Source organism: Hemiscyllium ocellatum, chromosome 17 (assembly GCF_020745735.1).
Source record: "Hemiscyllium ocellatum isolate sHemOce1 chromosome 17, sHemOce1.pat.X.cur, whole genome shotgun sequence".
Classification (NCBI taxonomy): Eukaryota; Metazoa; Chordata; class Chondrichthyes; order Orectolobiformes; family Hemiscylliidae; genus Hemiscyllium; species Hemiscyllium ocellatum.
Genome location: NC_083417.1, coordinates 46615135 through 46634193, shown reverse-complemented (window position 1 = coordinate 46634193; position 19059 = coordinate 46615135). Strand labels below are relative to the sequence as shown.

The window sequence follows — 19059 nt, the reverse complement described above, 5'->3', positions numbered from 1 at the left end:
GGTCAAACATCAGGAAAATGGCCTTGGCTACAAGAACTGATATGATCCAAGGTCCACCACTACTATTAAGACAGGGCAATTACTGAAGTTTTGCAAACTGTCACTCACAGTCCACAATCAAGATGAACCTTCTTGGATCATAGCAGTTCTTGTAAAAATAAAATTTGATTTTGCTGTTAAAACTAGAATATAAAATGCAAGCATTATTAACTATCTTACTTTATGTATATATCTCTCCATTTCTGACTATACAGTGATTGTCCATTGTTTGATTCTCCTTCACCCTTTAAAAAATTCTGCTGCAACACCACAGCAATCTGAGGAATCATGATATTTTAAAGTTGTCTTCCCATCTTTAACTCACCGTGCTTGAAGACTCCGATGAGCAGCGATTTGTCAGCATCCATGTCCCACCATTCAGCAGGTATTTCAGACTGCTCAGGCTCAGGAACCCAAATGTCAATTTCACTAAAGAGGCAGAGACAAATCAAGTTAGTTGGCAAATTTTGTTATGGAAAGCAAAATATGCTTATTGGCCACTGATTCAAAGGACTTTTACCAGACCGATTTGATAAGACCACCCTCTTCTATTTGCTTTGATAGATTTTGAAAAATCATATTAGTGTCCTGTAATCTCCCACATTCCATGTCAAAATGAACCACAATTAATGTATTTCTACTTCTACATCCACAGCCAAACTGACCAGTTGAGATACATCCACACCTTATGCTCAAAGGCAGAGGATAAGTCAGAGAGATGATCACTTCTGGATAAAAAAAAATCAGAATAACTTCTAACTGATACACATTAGGCTTCTGTGAAACAGCAAAGGACTTGGATTTCCATAGACACAAAACACTAAAAGCAGACACAAGTAACATTTGTAAAGACAAACAAAATATATTTTTATTTGTTAGCCATCATCTCAAGAGGGCTGTAGCCTTGATCAAACCTCATCGGCAGATTTGCACTTAGCTTCAGGGTCAGTTTCAGCTCAGAGTTACCAGAATGATACATGATTTGAAAGATTACATTTTAAAGTTGCCACAGTCCCACCGAACACAGGGCTACTCTCTCATTAGGTAAAGGTGATGATTTAACCTGAGGGTCACCATGCTTCAGGCAAGGGGAGAGTCTGAGATGGAAACGAAGATGTAAGCTCAGCCGGTGCAGGAATTGAACTCATGCTATTAGCATCACTTCAAATTACAAATCAGTCGTCTAACTAACTGGAATAACTTTCAAATTGCAGGGCTTCTTTTAATGGGAAATAAAAATACTTATAAGATGCAGAAAGAAATTCTAACTGATAAGAGTATACTCAAACTCTCTTTTTTTCCCGGAATGGAAATCCAAAGGTATGACAAAGCTTTAAAAATCTCGCAAAGTCAGTATTAGAGTTGCCACATTTATCCATTAAACTGAGAGAATTGATTGAGGACAATTGGAAGGTCATGTCCCATGTTGATATGAAAATATGCATCCAGTGAAAAGTTCCTTTCTATAGTTGAGATCCTGAAAGAAAAGTCATTACTTTCTACCCAACTTAAAAAGCACTATTGTTTTCAAAATTAAGATTACAGTACAGATTCTGAGGTACAAAGCACCGATTCCATAGAAGTACTTCACTACTTTTTTAAAGAAACTTTGGTTAGCGCTTCAACAGCATCCTGCAGCTTGAGTTCCTCAGATATTTTCCGGCTTTTAAAAGGTGAGTCATCATTAGTTGGCATACAGGTCTACAATAAAAGAAAGGAAACTAGCCATTTCTTTTAAAAAAACAAACTGAATTCAGAAACTTAATATCTGACCCCAAAAGATAAGCTTTCAGACTTGTCAGAAGCAATAAGTATTCATTATTTAGACATTTGGCAAGCTTTCAAAAAACCTGTTTGCCTTTTTTTTTGTTTTGATCAGGACTGTGTTTAAGTAATCATATGCTTGGGAAATATAACAGCCATTTACATCTGCTTTTACTTTGCCATATCCCTTGTTTGATGACGTCATGCTAGACCACAATTATCTAAATGTAGAAAAGAAAGAATGTAGGAAAATGGAAATTAAAACAAGAGAAAAGATCATAGTACAAAGTCAATATTGATAAAGTGAGTCAACAGTCAGTGTGGAAAGATGATTGCATTAAAAAGAGAAAATGCATTTAAAGTAGTTTTGTGTATTTTACAGAAATGGAAGACAGCCTTAAAAATTCAAAATAATATAATATTTAGGTTTTAATTAATTGTTTGTTTGGCCTTACGATGATAGTCAATACTTGAGAGGATAGTCGATCATTCCTAGGTGTTTGCATTATAGTATGTGTTGAAATATTCATATGCAAATACTTCAGAAATACAGGAAACACAATGCTATTACATTTAAATAACTTAGGTAGAAACAAACAAGAAACTTTACTGTTTAGTTGACTGCAAACAGCACATTTTGACTTAGCTCACATCCTGTGATACCGTGTATCTTTTTGCTTCTACCCACTACCATCAGCCACATATAAACTACAGTGGGAGCAGTATATCCACTATCATCAAATCACATCTCTTCTTCACTCCTCTGATACTTGCTATTATTTCAAGTAGCTGAAAATGTGTTGCTGGAAAAGCTCAGCAGGTCAGGCAGCATCCAAGGAACAGGAGAGTCGACGTTTCGGGCATAAGCCCTTATTCCTGAAGAAGGGCTTATGCCCGAAATGTCGAATCTCCTGTTCCTTGAAAGCTGCCTGACCTGCTGCGCTTTTCCAGCAACACAATTTCAGCTCTGATCTCCAGCATCTGCAGACCTCACTTTCTCCTATATTATTTCAAGTACTTCACTTTCTTTCACCTGTCACTTTTTTTTCCACAGCTGAAGAGCTCCAATGTCCCACTCACTTTAAAAAAAACCCACAAAAAACCTTAAATATTTACAGAAATATTCTAAACGACTCTATACAGGCTGTTCCTGGGTTGCAAATGGGTTTTCATTCTGGAGTCAGTTTGCAAGTCAATTTGTACGCAAGTTGAACTTTGAACACAAAGTAGGATAACATAATGGAGCTGTTCCTAAGTATAGGGAATGGTTATACATTGGGTTTATAAAATTATACCCCTGTGCAGGATAGCATTGGTAAGTATTAGTGTTCATAAATCAGGGATCCCTTGTATTTTAATATAATGAGGCTGACAAAAAATCTTCCACTGGGAAGAGGCATATGACAGACCACTGGCAAAAGCAGGCACTCATATCCCTGAGATAACAACAAAGTCCTTTGGGCTGGCAGGTTTGTTTCCTTCTGACTTAACTATCCTCAAAACATTATTTAGACAAATTGAAATACAAAACTTAGATTCTTCTACAAGACCTTTGGTTTGTAAGTTTTTTTTTCAAAAATATACTTTGTTCATAAAATATTTTGATGATCTGTACAATTGCTCATGCCATAGTTACGCAAACATTCCATTTCTTTGCATACAGAGATACAGTAATCATGCATATATACAAGTCTGTATGATTACTATCCACATATTTAGCTGGGGGGGTCAGCGGAGCCCCCTTACTGCGTCAGCCCCCTGTACTTAGGCAGGCAGACGTTACACGGTGGTCTTTCCACACCGCGCGTTGGCGGCAGCTGTCCCGAGCTTCAGCGCGTCCCTCAACATGTAGTCCTGGACCTTGGAATGTGCCAATCTGCAACACTCAGTCGGGGTCAACTCCTTCAGCTGAAAGATCAACAGGTTTCGGACTGCCCAAAGAGCATCCTTCACCGAGTTGATGATCCTCCAGGCACTGTTGATGTTCATCTCGGTATGCGTCCCGGGGAACAGACCGTACAGCACGGAGTCCTGCATCACAGCGCTGCTCGGGATGAATCTCGATAAACACCACTGCATTCCTCTCCAGACTTCTTCTGCATAGGCACCTTCCAGAAGGAGGTGTGTGACAGTCTCGTCGCCACTGCAGCCGCTTCGAGGGCAGTGTGCAGTGTGGCTGAGAGTCCGGGCCTGCATAAAGGATCTCATAGGCAGAGCTCTTCTCACCACCAGCCAAGCCATGTCTTGGTGCTTGTTGGAAAGTTCTGGTGATGAGGCATTCTGCCAAATGGCTTTGACAGTCTGCTCAGGGAACCGCTCGATAGGATCCACCCTCTCCTTTTCCCAAAGGGTCTCGAGGACACTACGTGCAGACCACCTCCTGATGGACTTGTGGTCAAAGGTGTTTTTCGTCATAAACTTCTCCACGAAGGACAGGTGATACGGAACGGTCCAACTTCTCGGAGCTTTCCGCGGCATCTAGGCCAGGCCCATCCTTTGCAACACTGGGGACAGGTAGAACCTCAATACATAGTGACACGTGGTGTTTGCGTACCGGGGATCAATGCACAGCTTGATGCAGCCGCACACAAAGGTGGCCATCAGGGTGAGGGTGCCATAGGGTGTATTTTTTCCCCCATTGCTCAGATCTTTATACATCAAGTCCCTTCGGACCCGGTCCATTTTGATCTCCATATAAACTGGAAGATGGCCCAGGTGACTGCGGCGGCACAGGTTCTGGGAATAGGCCAGACCTGTGCCACGTATAACAGCAATGACAGTGTCTCACACGTGATGACCAGGTTTTTTTCCACGATGGAGAGCGACCGTAGCTTCCATCTACCCAGTTTCTGCCTCACTTTGCTGATGCGCTCCTCCCAAGACATGGCGCACGCCCCAGCCCCGCCGAACCAAACACCCAGCACTTTCAGGTGGTCGGTCCTGACGGTGAAGGGGATCGAGGATTGGTCGGCCCAATTCCCGAAGAGCATTGCCTCGCTCTTGCCTTGGTTTACCTTGGCCCCCGAGGCCAATTTGAACTGATCACAGATGTACAGTCTGTGCACGGACAGCGGATCCGAGCAGAAAACGGCGGTAATCCATGTACAGGGAGGCCTTAACCTGCAGGACCCCGCGGCCAGGAATAGTCACCCCTCTCAGGCTCGCATCCTTCCTGGTGGGCTTGGCAAATGGCTCTATGCAGCACACAAACAAGGCAGGAGAGAGAGGGCAGCCCCTGCCTGATTCCAGATCTAACTGGGAAGCTATTTGATTCCCCCCATCCATTGATTAAGACCATAAGACATAGGAGTGGAAGTAAGGCCATTCGGCCCATCGAGTCCACTCTGCCATTCAATCATGGCTGATGGCCATTTCAACTCCACTTACCCGCATTCTCCCCGTAGCCCTGAATTCCTTGTGACATCAAGAATTTATCAATCTCTGCCTTGAAGACATTTAGCGTCCCGGCCTCCACTGCACTCTGCGGCAATGAATTCCACAGGCCCACCACTCTCTGGCTGAAGAAATGTCTCCGCATTTCTGTTCTGAATTTACCCTCTCTAATTCTAAGGCTGTGTCAACGGGTCCTAGTCACCTCGCCTATCGGAAACAATTTCCTAGCGTCCACCCTTTCCAAGCCATGTTTTATCTTGTAAGTTTCTATTAGGTCTCCCCTTAATCTTCTAAACTCCAATGAATACAATCTCAGGATCCTCAGCCGTTCCTCGAATGTTAGACCTACCATTCCAGGGATCAGTGGGTGGCACGGTGGCACAGTGGTTAGCACTGCTGCCTCACAGCGCCAGAGACCCGGGTTCAATTCCCGTCTCAGACGACTGACTGTGTGGAGTTTGCACATTCTTCCCGTGTCTGCGTGGGTTTCCTCCGGGTGCTCCGGTTTCCTCCCACAGTCCAAAGATGTGCAGGCCAGATGAATTAGCCAAGCTAAATTGCCCGTAGTGTTAGGTAAATGTAGAGGAATGGGTGGGTTGCGCTTCAGCGGGTCGGTGTGGACTTGTTGGGCCGAAGGGCCTGTTTCCACACTGTAAGTAATCTAATCTAACGCTCCAGTGCCAGTATGTCCTTCCTGAGGTGTGGGGACCAAAACTGGAAACCGTATTCCAAATGGGGCCTAACCAGAGCTTTATAAAGTCTCAGCCACACAACGGTGCTTTTATATTCCAACCCTCTTGAGATAAATGACAAATTGAGACTGCACTGACAATGTTGGTGCAGAGCAGTCTGATCCAATTGCAGATTCCTTCCCCAAAGCCCATCTTTGAGAGAACATCGCTCATATACGTGTGTGATATCCTGTCAAAAGCTTTCTCCTAGTTCAGGCTGATGAGGTTGGTGTTCAACCCTCTGTCCTGCACGTAGGCGATCGTATCCCTGAGGAGTACGAGACTCTCAGCGATCTTCCTGCCCGATACAGCACAGGTTTGGTCAGGGTGAATTACTGACTCCAGAGCAGACCTGACCCGGTTGGCGATAACCTTTGACAGAATTTTGTAATGCGCATTCAATAGTGAGATTGGTCTCCAATTTCTGAGTTCCTCCCTCTCCCCTTCCACTTGTAGATGAGGGTGATGGTGCCTTTTCTCGTGGATTCCTTCGGCTTGTAAGTTTATGGTCATGATCCAAAGCTTTATACTGTTGCCCAACAGCTTCAAGAAAGGGGGGATATTTCTGATTGACCGCACATAAGAGTAAAGCTCTTTTAGTGCGGCTTACCCAGGTTTTGCAGATCATCTTTGCTTCTCCATGACAAACTGACAATTTACAGCCTTATCTGTTCACAGATCTGGTGCAGAAAAAAAGATTACTCCTCCACAAGTGTCACTCAGTGTGAACTATTAAAAGAAAATGCAAAGTTTGACTGCAGAATCAACTAGAGGACCCACAATGATCCAACACATCAGTTCAGCTGAATTTCAACATTCCATAAATTTCTCAATGTTTTCTAATTAACCAAGTTCATGACTAGAACTTTTTCACTCGTGAAATGTGTGTGAATTACACAACTAATTTCGTTGTCTGTAGTCAATTACTTAATTATTGCATTTAAATATTTACAAACACTGAATACTATTTTAAAAATGAATGACTTCCTCAGTACAACCAATATGAATTTATTTGTTTAAGATAATTATAATTAAGTCTATTTATTTGACACAATAGCAGATCAAATGGTTTTTAATGGTCAGCAAGTTCTTGAATAAGATGATTCTATGACTCTAAAAAGATTTCCCTCCTGCACATCACTTAAATTTAACATTCTATAAGTCTGTATTCCTGATTAAGATCTTGCTTCCTATTAGGGAAGTCAGGGATAGCATAAAAGTAAGGGAAATCATATAATGTGAGAAAGGGCAGTGGGAAACCAGAGGATTTGGAAGCTTACAACCAGCAGAAGGCAACAAAAAAAAATTAAGGAGGGAGAAGATAAATAGGAGGGTAAGCTAGCCAGTAATATAAAGGAAGACTATAAGAGCTTCTTTAGATGTATAAAGGGAAAAAGAAAGACCAAAGTGGACATTGCACCGCTGAAAAATGACACTGGAGAGATAACAGTGGGAAACAAGGAAATAGTTGATGAACTGAATTATTACTTTGCGTCAGTCTTCACAGTGAAGACATGAGCAACATCCCAAATATTGAAGAAAGACCTGAGTATGGAGGCCATCAAGAAGGAGAAGGTGCTAGAAAGGCTGAATGGTCTGAAACTGGATAAACAACCTGGGCCAGATGGACTACACCCCAGACTGCTTAAGGAGATAGCTGAAAAAATAGTGCAGGCATTAGTAGTGATCTTTCAGGAATCGCTAGAATCAGGGAGGGTCCCAGAGGACTGAAAAATTGGTAATGTGACACCCCTGTTTTAAAAGGGAATAAGGCAAAAGACAGAAAATTACAGGGCCGATTAGCCTAACCTCAGTCACGAGTAAGATTTTGGAGACCATTGTGGAAGGTGAGATTTCTGAATATTTGGAAGCTTTAGGCAAAATTGAGCAAAGTCAGCATGGTTACATCACAGGGAGGTCATGCCTGACAAATTTGCGACAATTCTTTGGGGAAGTAACGAGCTAGTTGATGTTATCTGCCTGGACTTCAAGAAGGCCTTTGACGAAGTGCCGCACAGAAGGCACAGTAAGATAAGCTATCTGGCAGAATGAGAGAGTGGGGATAAAAGGGTCTTTCTCAGGATGGCAGCCAGTGACAAGTGATGTTCCACAAGTGTCAGTGTTGGGACCACGACTTTCCAATGTATACATTAATGATCTAGATGAAGGAACTGAGGGTATTCTGGCTCTGTTTGCAGATGGTACAAAGATAGGAAGAGGGACTGGTAGTGTTGCGGTGGGGAGGCTCCTGAAGGACAAGTTAGTGGAGTGGGCAAAGAAGTGGCAGATGAAGCACAAGGTGGGAAGGTGTGAGGTCATGCAGTTTGGTAAGAAAAACAGAAGCATGGACTATTTTCTAAATGGGGAGAAAATTCAGAAGTCTGAAGTGCAAAGAGATTTTGGAGGTCTAGTCCAGGGTTCTCTCAAGGTAAACTTGCACATTGAGTCAGTAGTTAGGAAGGCAAATGCAATGTTGTCATTTATTTTGAAAGGACTTGAATATAGAAGCTGGGATGTACTTCCGAGACTCTAATCAGATCACTTTTGGAGTACTGTGCACAGGTTTAGGCTGCATATCTCAGGAAGGATGTACTGGCCTGAGACATGTTCGGAGGAAGTTCATGGGAATGGTTCCAAGAATGAAAAGCTTAACATATGAGGCAAGTTGAGGACTTTGGGTCTATACTTGGGAGTTTAGAAGGATGAGGGGGGATCTAATTGAAACTTACATAATTTTGAATAGCCTGGACAGAGTAGATGTTGGGAAGATGTTTCCATTGGTAGGAGAGACTGGGACCGAGGGCATAGCCTTTGAGTAAAGGGAAGACCTTTTTGAACAGAGATAAGGAGAAACTTCTTCAGCCAGAGAGTGGTGAATCGATGGAATTCACTGCCACTTGATTGTCAAGGGGATCAAGGGTTATGTGGAGAAAGCAGGCGAATAGGGTTGAGACACTTATCAGCCATGATTGAATGGTGGAGCAGACTCAATGGGCTAAATGGCATAATTTCTGCTATGACTTATGATCTTAACAGTCAGATTTATCTGCAGAGCATAGTCCTTCCTGGTTGTGTGCGCAAAACCAGGCCCTGTGATTCAACTGGTATCCTGATCTGCATCCTGTAGTCAAGGAACTGTTTTTGAAGAGCTTTCTGCAGGCAGGAAGCCCGCCTCTGTGATTCACCTTTGTTCACTGAAGCAGATTGTGATTCTTGGTTGCTTCCGGTGAAGAGAAATTATTTTTCTTGTATCAGGGTTTGTTGAGTGAAAATTTCTGTATAGAACCTGTCAGTAACAGGTGAGGCATCAAAGCCATTTTAAAACCAGTGAGATAGGAGGCAAAGCAGAGGAGCCATTTTCAAGTATCTCATTCGTGATTTGTGATTTATTGCTGCAATCTGTGATGAACACAAACATTCAGCAAGTGGTGGTATTGAGCTTGCTGCCGCAAACTTATGAAAGGAATCTGAAGACTAACATTGACATTTTATGTTTAAACATGTTTTCCTGCAAAAGAACAATTGGTTAATGTTGCTAGACTGCTTGAGTTACCCATTGATCACATTCTTGGTGATGCTGTCAAAATCAAATAAAAGTGTGCAAAATATTACTTCTTTAAGGCTGGTGGGGTGAATTAATCTAGAAGAATCCAGCATGGTGAATGTTCTGCTCAGTGGGAATGCCACAGGAGATTTTAATTGTTTGTGATACTGAGACATCACAGATATTGATTGATATGCATCAAGGAGCACATGTGCATCATTTAATGCTCAAATAAGAAAGCCAGGATGACAGGAACATTCTTTCAGCAATCGCTGAGTGACGTTTTGAAGTGGCTGGTTGGCATGCCTGAACAGTTAGTAGTACAGATTGAGGCCTCATGGCACTGCTCCTGAGACTCAACAGGAAATCATGATTTTGGCAAGGCATACCTGCTTTGAAGAAGTGGATGAAGCTAATTTCGTGGAATTCCTTGTATTCCATGAGGTGAAGTTGTGCAATGATGACCTAATACAGCTAGAGAATCAATGAGCTGAAAAGATGAATGAGCTAAAACACCACCCTTCTATTGAGTCCTATCAAAGAACTATCAAAAAATTTTTTTTTAGAAACATAGAAAGAGATAATGTAAACTTTCATGAAAAATTGCTTGAGTGGAGAATGCAGTGCTTCAGTGAATAGTGATCAATGATGCCATAAAAATTGTTACAAAGGAAATGTACTAGGAAAAACAAAAGCAACACTCCCTGAACACATTTCTCAAGATAGTTGGTAATTTGGTCCTTTTTCCCATTATCTTCACCAAGACATGGCTGTTGCATGCTGCCTTCAATTCAAAACCAGCAGCGCCTTCAAAAGGTTTTCAAAATCCAGTAACAAGAAAGATGGTGTGACAGCAAGCCAAAACATCCAGCGTCAAAGTTCTAAATCACTCAAAGCCACCTCCACTCAAACATTTTAGGCAGGTTCTCAAGCATTTCTGAAAACGTGAAACATTTTAAGCAACTATGCTGACCAATTAAAATGAGGGAAGATTAATTTGAGAAGTAACATAGGGAGACATTGTGCTTTCAAGCAACGTCTGACCACACGAGGCATAGTCTCCTGCTTGAGCAATGGACTCATTAGCCATTTCAGAATACATTGAACAAAGCAAAGCATTCCTCAGCTGAAGGGACTGCTTTAGAGGCTAGTGAGTGTTTCTTAATATGAATTTATGCAGAATTTCTGTTTTATTCAGAAACTCATTTAATTTCAATTGGGAACCCATGCTGTACAGTTTAGTCACTCCGTTAATGTACCCAACAAATGCCTGCAGAAATCTAGCTCTGTCTTTAATGTTGATTGTCATGGGAAAGCATGCTTCCTTAAGGTAGTTCCACTTTAAGGTGTGATTGTCAGGATGCAGCTAAGGATTTAGTGTATGTTGATGCTATCCTGTTTTACAGCTGCCAATTCTTTCACTTAACACATGGTCATCCATCCACAATCCAGGCCTAATTTAGGAATTCTCTTCATAAACATTTCTGGCTCCCTACTTTTCTCAATATTATAACCCCATTTTGGCTAAGCTTTTATACTCCCTTCCTATTTATTATTGGTTTGGTGTCAACAATTGATTATATTTTGTGAAGCACCTTGGAAGTTTTACCTTGTTAAAGGTATGGCAATATTCTCTTTGTAACAGAGAAGGTCAAGCTGTGATTGAGGTTCAAATGAGGTTTTCAAGATGACAATATTTTTTGGAGAAAAGAGATGAAAATACTCTCCAGCAAACATGCCAACAAACAGTACTTATTGATTTAAGTCATTGCTGAAAGATCTGGATGGAAGAGTTGAATATTTCTTCACTTAGTTGTGGGGATTTGGATTCTTTTTATCTGTTTCCATTTAAAAAAAAAAGGAGCTGGACAGGGACTTGAGCAACCTACAAGGTCACAGATTAAAAAAAGGGAGGGTGAACTAATTAAGACTGCCCCTTCCAATGGCTCATGTCTGGACAGGAATCTTTAGTTTCTCCCTGGTTATACTCTCTTCCACCCTCTTCCATCAGGCAGAAGACAAGTTTGAAAACAAATACAATAGGTTCAAGAACTTCTGCTTCCCCGCTGTTATCAGACTTTTGAATGGATCTCTAGTATATTAGAGTTGATCTTTCCCTGCATCTTCTGTCACTGTAACACCATATTCAGCATTCTGCTCTATTAGCCTAAAGTACTTATGTAAGGTATGATTTGCCTGGATAGCATGCAAAACAATACTTTTCAGTGCATGTAACATTAACATATCAAATCTTCACCTTTGAGAAGAATAAAACTGCAATAACAGATTAATGTTCACAAGCTTAAGAAGTTCAAGATTACAAATTATACTTGAATAATAAATATTCTTACTTTGCATCCACTCCATCAAGTACTTTTTCCAACTGGTCACCGATTACTTCTTGCTTCAGATAGTACAACATTCTTACTCGCAGCAGTACCCTGAGTGATGATCACATAAACACTGAAATTTTGGCAGACAATGCTAGTGTCAAGTAAGATTGTTTAACAGATGCTATATAAAAGAAAGCAAAACTATTCACAAGCTGTCAAAATAAAAGCAGTTTATTTTCCTTATACATCGACTGTATCTGTTAATAGTTGGTGATCCTTATTTATGAGTCAATATGTCCAAATGCACCTTTAAAAACTAGCCATATTTAGTGGGCGGCACGGTAGCACAGTGGTTAGCACTGCTGCCTCACAGTGCCAGAGACCCGGGTTCAATTCCCGCCTCAGGCGACTGACTGTGTGGAGTTTGCACGTTCTCCCCGTGTCTGCGTGGGTTTCCTCTGGGTGCTCCGGTTTCCTCCCACAGTCCAAAGATGTGCAGGTCAGGTGAATTGGCCATGCTAAATTGCCCGTGTTAGGTAAGGGGCAAATGGAGAGGTATGGATGGTGTGGACTTGTTGGGCCGAAGGGCCTGTTTCCACACTGTAAGTAATCTAATCTAATCATAGCATTATAATTATGAACTATGCTTAGTGAGAATTATTTTATGTTATTAAAATCAAAGAATCACAGAAAATATCAAAACTATTATCTAACTTACTTATTGCAGTGATGTTTTAAATGCTTTTTGTAGCCATCATCTTGGAGCAGATGTTCTGGGTTATACTTCCTGAGCCACTCAGCCTTCTGCATATCAAATGAGCTTCCTTGTATCTTCACCTTCTTCCCTTTCCTGCCTCTTGGAACTGGTGCAGACAAGCCTAATAAAAGGAATCCAGAACACATTTAATTCTGAATTTGGTTCAAGACAGAAAACCTTAGGTTAATTCAATGGTGAAGTACATTTATAAACTAATCCACCATTAGACTGCTCAGTCAGATGATCCAGTCAAGTTCTTTATATGTCACAGATCAACACAGCTAAGGAACCCAATCATCTCACTTAGCCTGTGTTTTCATATGGAATAAAAAGTATGGTGCTGGAAAAGCACAGCAGGTCAGGCAGCATCTGAGGAGTGGGAGAATTGGCATTTTGGGAATAAACCCTTCATCAGGAATGCATTGTTGACAAAGGGCTTATGCACGAAATGTCGACTGTCCTGTTCCTCAGATGCTGCACGACCTTTGCTTTTCCCGTGCCACACTTTGCAACTCTGATCTCCAGCATCTGCAGTCCTCACTTTCTCCTTTTAATATTGAATTTAAAACAAACTCAAATATGACTTCAATTATAGAATGAAGTGGAACCAAAACATTCAGAATTGGATATAGAAGTGGACAATACAGACATATTAAAGTTTTTTTATGCCTTTTGATTGTATCAAATGTACCATAATATCAACATGGGAACAGATCCTTCATTGCTTTAATAGACCGTATTTGTATAAAAAGATATTTGGGAAGACTATCTATTTGTGCTTCAGATTAGGTGCAAGCATACTCCAGCGAGGTCAAAAGCAAAAGTGAGAGAATATCAACAGGGTTAGGTTATGCTACAATGCTTCCTATGCTTGAATAGTCCATAAATGCTCAATATTGAGACTCCTCTATCAAACTAACTGTTTAACGGGCTGGAGTCCTATGTTTCACCCATGAAACTGTTCGCCACTCATCAATCAATAGATTCAGGAAGTCAGGGAAATTGGCACAAATAAATTTTAGTTATTTTGAACTTTATCCAATGTCTAGGGAAGATCCTATGGTATTCCCAGCAGAATGTCTTGTTTTTTCAACCATAATAACACTAATCTGAGACCATGACCTGCAACAAAACAACCTTAGAGTTCACGGTTTTTGAATTATAAAACAGTTAATCTGAAACAATTCTCTACAAAGATCAAAAATCAAATAGTAAAGCATGCTTCTTAGAGTAATTGGTATCCTCGCATGCTTTTTCGGCTAGATTTACATTTCCAATTACTACTGAAAGATATACCCAGTCCACAAGCAGCCCGATAATGCATAAACACTGACATTATAAAACTGTTTTGTTTTTAAAAGATGAGCAAAATAAATGAGTTTACTGAATTAATTAATAGATGAACTAACCAAATTCAAAATTTTAGAAATGTCAATTATATGGTCTTTGGTACCTGATGAAAGGAGTGAACCAAATGCATTCTGAATCACTTTGGATATGGCATCATGGTAAAGATCCCACTGTCAATCAGATTTGGCACTTTGTTTCAGAATCATCCCTCAACAATAAATTATCTTCCTCTACATCTAACAAAGAGGGTATTTCACATTTGTTTTGAATGACCTCAAGACACGTTTGTGGATGAATAATAATAATACATGATTTTGACCATAAGAAACAGGAACTGGAGTACATCATTTGGCTCCTCGAGCCTGGTCTGCCACTCAGTTAGATCACGGCTGATCTAACACTTCTCATGTCCACTTTTCCGCCCTTTACCCCGTAACCTTTGTTTCTCTACTGATCAAGAATGTATATTATCCTTAAATACACACAAGGATTCTGCACTCAAAACTCTCTGTGGCAAACAGTTACAAAGACTCAACCTTCCAAGAAGAAATCCTTCTTTATCTCAGTTTTAAATTTGCACCCCTTTATTCTGAGACTATCCCCTTTGGTTAGGGAGAAAGTGAGGACTGCAGATGCTGGAGATCAGAGCTGAAAATGTGTTGCTGGAAAAGCGCAGCAGGTCAGGCAGCATCCAAAGAGCAGGAGAATCAATGTTTCACGCATGAACCCATGGATTCCTGAAGAAGGGTTCATGTCCAAAACGTCGATTTTCCTGCTCTTTGGATGCTGCCTGACCTGCTGTGCTTTTCCAGCAACACATTTTCAGCTCCTATCCCCTTTGGTCCTCAACTAGCCCATTAGGGGAAACACCCTCTCATCACTTACTTGTCGAGCCACTTTGTTTCCATGAGATCACCTGTAATTCTTCCATAAACAATTCTTCCATTCCAGGGATCATCCTAGTAAACCTTTTCTAAACTGCGTTTGAAACTTGGGTGATATTTCATGATTTTTATTTTATTCATTCATCAATTTTGAATTAGGAGTTGGAAATGATGGATGGACTTTAGGATAGCTTGAGTTAAAAATAAAAGAACAGGCCAAACAAGTTTTTGTTTGTTTGTGGGGCTAGGCCCAGAAGCTAATTGCAGGCTGATCCTTGGATAAAAAGATTAACAGACACCATGATCTCAGGAACAGCATAGTGTTTCAACAGATAGCAGAATTTGGTTATGATACTATGGCTTTAAGGACATGTATTTTTCCCATTTTTTTTAAATGAAGAGAGATTCAGACAGAGGTGAAAAGCGGTCTGCTTCAACCAACATGGTAAATAGCTTGTGAGAACTTTTTTTTTAAAAAATCATTGGAATAGAAGCAGTCAAGCTCCCACTGAACCAATTTTATTTTTAGCTTTCGGCATTTGCTAGGTTCTTGAAACTGGATGTGGAAGCGTTTATTCATGTTAGAGCTAAAATTTTGGGTTCTCTTCCTGCTGCTATAATTTCGTGTGAGACAATCAATTTTAATGAATTTGCCTTTGCAAGGGTGTATTTATGAGATGTTACTATACTGGAACAGTAGCTCTTTAGTAGTTAAATAATTTATTATTAAGTTTCCAAGATTTAAGATATTCCAATTCTTCTTTCTTTTGTTTGTATTTTAATAAGTGTAAGAATAAAATGTTTTGCTTCAAACCCGTTTGACCAACCGAACTGCATCCAGAACTTAACATCTGGTACTTGCCTTTAAAACAAGGAAAACTTAGGGTCGAGGTTATCTCGTTGACATGTTTTGAGAGAGTTTAGTTTGGTCCATAACACTATTATGGAGGTCAACTTCTGGGAATTTTTTTCTCTATTTAAAAAATACTGTTCTTTTGTTCTCCTTCCAAACAAAGGAACAACCTGGCATTTTCCCACAATGTGCTTCATCTGCTCACTTTTTGCCCAAATAACTTAGCCTATCAATACTTCTGTAAGATATTTGCATCCTCCTCGCATCTTTTTTTTCCACCTATTCTTGTGTGCAAATTTGGCTGTAGTACATTTGCTTCCTTCTTCCAAGTCATTATCATGTATTGTAAACAGTTGTGGTACGAGCACTGATTCCTGTTGAACCCCACTTGTTAAAAGTTGCCGACCTGAAAAAAAACACTTACTCACTTTCTTGCTCATTAACCAATTCTTTACCTATGCAATACGCTACCTCCAACAATGAAACCACAAAAACCAACAAATGAAACAGCATGCACATTTTCACTCACTGAAGACTTCTTTTTTCTGTCACTAACCCACTTTTTACATTTGGGATCCACATGATCCTTCAATGGCTAGTGATGTACATGTATGAAGACTGAACTACACACGAGACTCCCTGGTATAACTATGAGTGGGTGGTATATACTTTCACAGGCAGTTCTTGATTTTAAATGGTTATATGGGATATGAACATGTCCAGCACTAATAAGCTAAATTCTTCATACAGATTACTGGGATGCCTATTACATTTATTACTGATTCATTATTTCACTTTGTCTTTATCCATTCAATTGTTGTCACGGACATGCACAAAAGCATCGACAGTTACTGTCTGAGCTGGTTTTACACTTGAAAACCATTGTAGGGTTTTGTTTTGTATTACAACATGAAGGCCGCAACCTAATCAAATCAGCCTCCCTCTCCCTGCATTTGCAGCACGGTAAAATTAAAACATTCACTGATCCTTAAAATTGACCTCAATGGTTCATAAACAAGTTCTCTAAATAACTAGCACCAGACTTTGCGTATACCAGACACCAGGTTTACAGGATAAACAAAAGAATTAACAATTAATCATTAATACAGCAGCTTTAGCTGAACAAAGTTAAACAACAATGCAATATAATTAATGTCCATGACCGACACCTGAAACTTTTTTATTTCTAGCCTCCGCTCAGACAGGGAAACATTATTATGGGATAAATTAAAAGAAGAAGGGGAGATATAACCAGCCAGATCACTTAAAGCAGTCTTCATGATCCGTAATATTTCAGGCACATGGGATTGTATCTTGTTTGGTTCCTGACGACACTGGTCAATGCAAGCAGCTTTGAGTAGGCTCCATTGAATATTCATTTAATTCTTATTACTGAAATTCTACTCTCTGGACTTTCAATAGTTGATAATAGGAGGAGAACTAAGGAGCAATCAAACCACCATCATGGAGCTTGGGTAGCCACAATCCTTCTGACAAAAACACACAATTCAGAGCCAGTACAAGGTTTGGTTTCTCTTTCTGTTTGTTTGAGCACTCCCTTAGCACAAACCTCCCTGCGGTGTCCCTGTTAACATTCAAACATTTGTCATTTGTTTTAGTTAATTTGGCTTGCTCCTGGTGTTGAAGAGTGTATGAATATGTCTAAAAGCATTAGTGTTAAATTACCTCTGAAAAGTACAGTACTTTCATAGTAATTACTGAAGTGAGGTTAGGAATAGTAGATTGATTAAGGTATGAACTACGGCGTGCATTTTCCTAAAAGATACTTACCACTGTTTAGGACTGAACTGTGTGCATCTGTTAATTAATAGCCACCTCAAGATCAGAAATAATGAATATACCACACTACGTGGTCATACCAATACTTAAAAGCAAATTGCATTTTCAACTGCGACCATGTGGATTAAATACAAATATATCTATCATATTATAAGTGCCAACTCTTTTGCCAGTAACTGTAATATCTGCCCTAATAGTAAAGTTCTATAAGTAAGTTTAGTTTTATTTAAAGGTGTGATTGGAAGATAGTGAGGACTGCAGATGCTGGAGAAGTCAGAGTTGATAAAGTGTGGTGCTGGAAAAAGCACAGCAGGTCAGGCAGCATCTGAGGAGTGAGAGAGTCAATGTTTCGGGCATAACCCTTTATTAGGGCTGATGAAGGGTTATGCCCGAAATATTGACTCTCTCGCTCCCCAGATGCTGCCTGACCTGCTGTGCTTTTTCCAGCACCATACTTAAGGTGTGATTGCACTACTCAAGTCAGGTATCTGAGATTGTGTTCTGACAGACTTGGAATTTTATCTTGCCTGGCAATTCTGTCGCTGGAAACGATTGGAATCCCTTTAGTCAGGTTCCCCACTTGAATGCTTCATAACAGTACATATAGATCACGTTACCAAAACATAACCTCGATGTTAAAAATCACACAACACCAGGTTATAATCCAACAGGTTTAATTGGAAGCACACTAGCTTTTGGAGCGACGCTCCTTCATCAGGTTATTGTGGAGGGCTCGATCGTACCACAGAATTTACAGCAAAAATTTGCAGTGTGATGTAACTGAAATTATACATTGAAAAATTCATTAATAATTTCAGATGCATCACACTGCAAATTTTTGCTATACATTCTGTGTTAAGATAGAGCCCTCCATACTCCCTTGATGAAGGAGCGTCGCTCCGAAAGCTAGTGTGCTTCCAATTAAACCTGTTGGACTATAACCTGGTGTTGTGTGATTTTTAACTTTGTACATCCCAGTCCAACACCGGCATCTCCAAATCATAACCTCAATGTAATGCTGTATCCTTGAGAAGTTTGTTGCTTATTATTAATTTATTCTTGAGCAAAACAATCGGTATCATTGAGCTCATTTGTCAGAGTGGTGTTTTCTGCTGTTCTCGGGTTATGAGAGCTTTATTTGGGTTTCCAATGGATACCCAAGGAGGTGGCTCTGCCATGTGTTAGGGCTTTATATTTGTATCTAGCATATATAGGTTTGCTTTTCAAATATATCAGGTTTTAAAAGAACTCCTTTTCTGATTTGCCTTAATTTTTTAAAATATTACTCACTTCTCATTTTCAAAACCAAATAGAACACCATCCCGTAAAGTTGTATGAATGTACATTTGTACCCATCTTCTGCCTTCTGTGATATGATAGCGCGTGCAATAATTGTATAAACCCAAATTATCTTCTTGTATGGTTCCAAAAACAGTTACAATCATCAGAATTCAGGAAAGAATAACACACCCTAAACGTGTTGATAGCCATATGTCAGTCTTGTCCTATATGTCACATCAAAGTCTCGATGTGGTTGTACTTTACTGCATTCTGCAGATTGTTAATTCATAAAACTTTACAAATACGATCCTTTTTTAATCAATAATTAAA

The 19059-nt window shown here is 40.1% G+C and overlaps 1 protein-coding gene across 3 annotated transcripts in view; it reads right to left on the bottom strand.

Annotated features, from left to right (window-relative positions):
- Positions 1-19059, bottom strand: part of chd9 (chromodomain helicase DNA binding protein 9) — a 250190-nt gene that overhangs the window by 40902 nt on the left and 190229 nt on the right. For all 3 annotated transcript variants that reach the window (XM_060838133.1, XM_060838131.1, XM_060838132.1), the window contains exons 23-25: positions 12523-12682; positions 11823-11912; positions 365-468 (exon numbers count right to left, since the gene is read on the bottom strand). In XM_060838133.1, coding sequence (XP_060694116.1) covers positions 365-468; positions 11823-11912; positions 12523-12682 — 354 coding nt within the window. The remainder of the gene's footprint in view (positions 1-364; positions 469-11822; positions 11913-12522; positions 12683-19059) is intronic.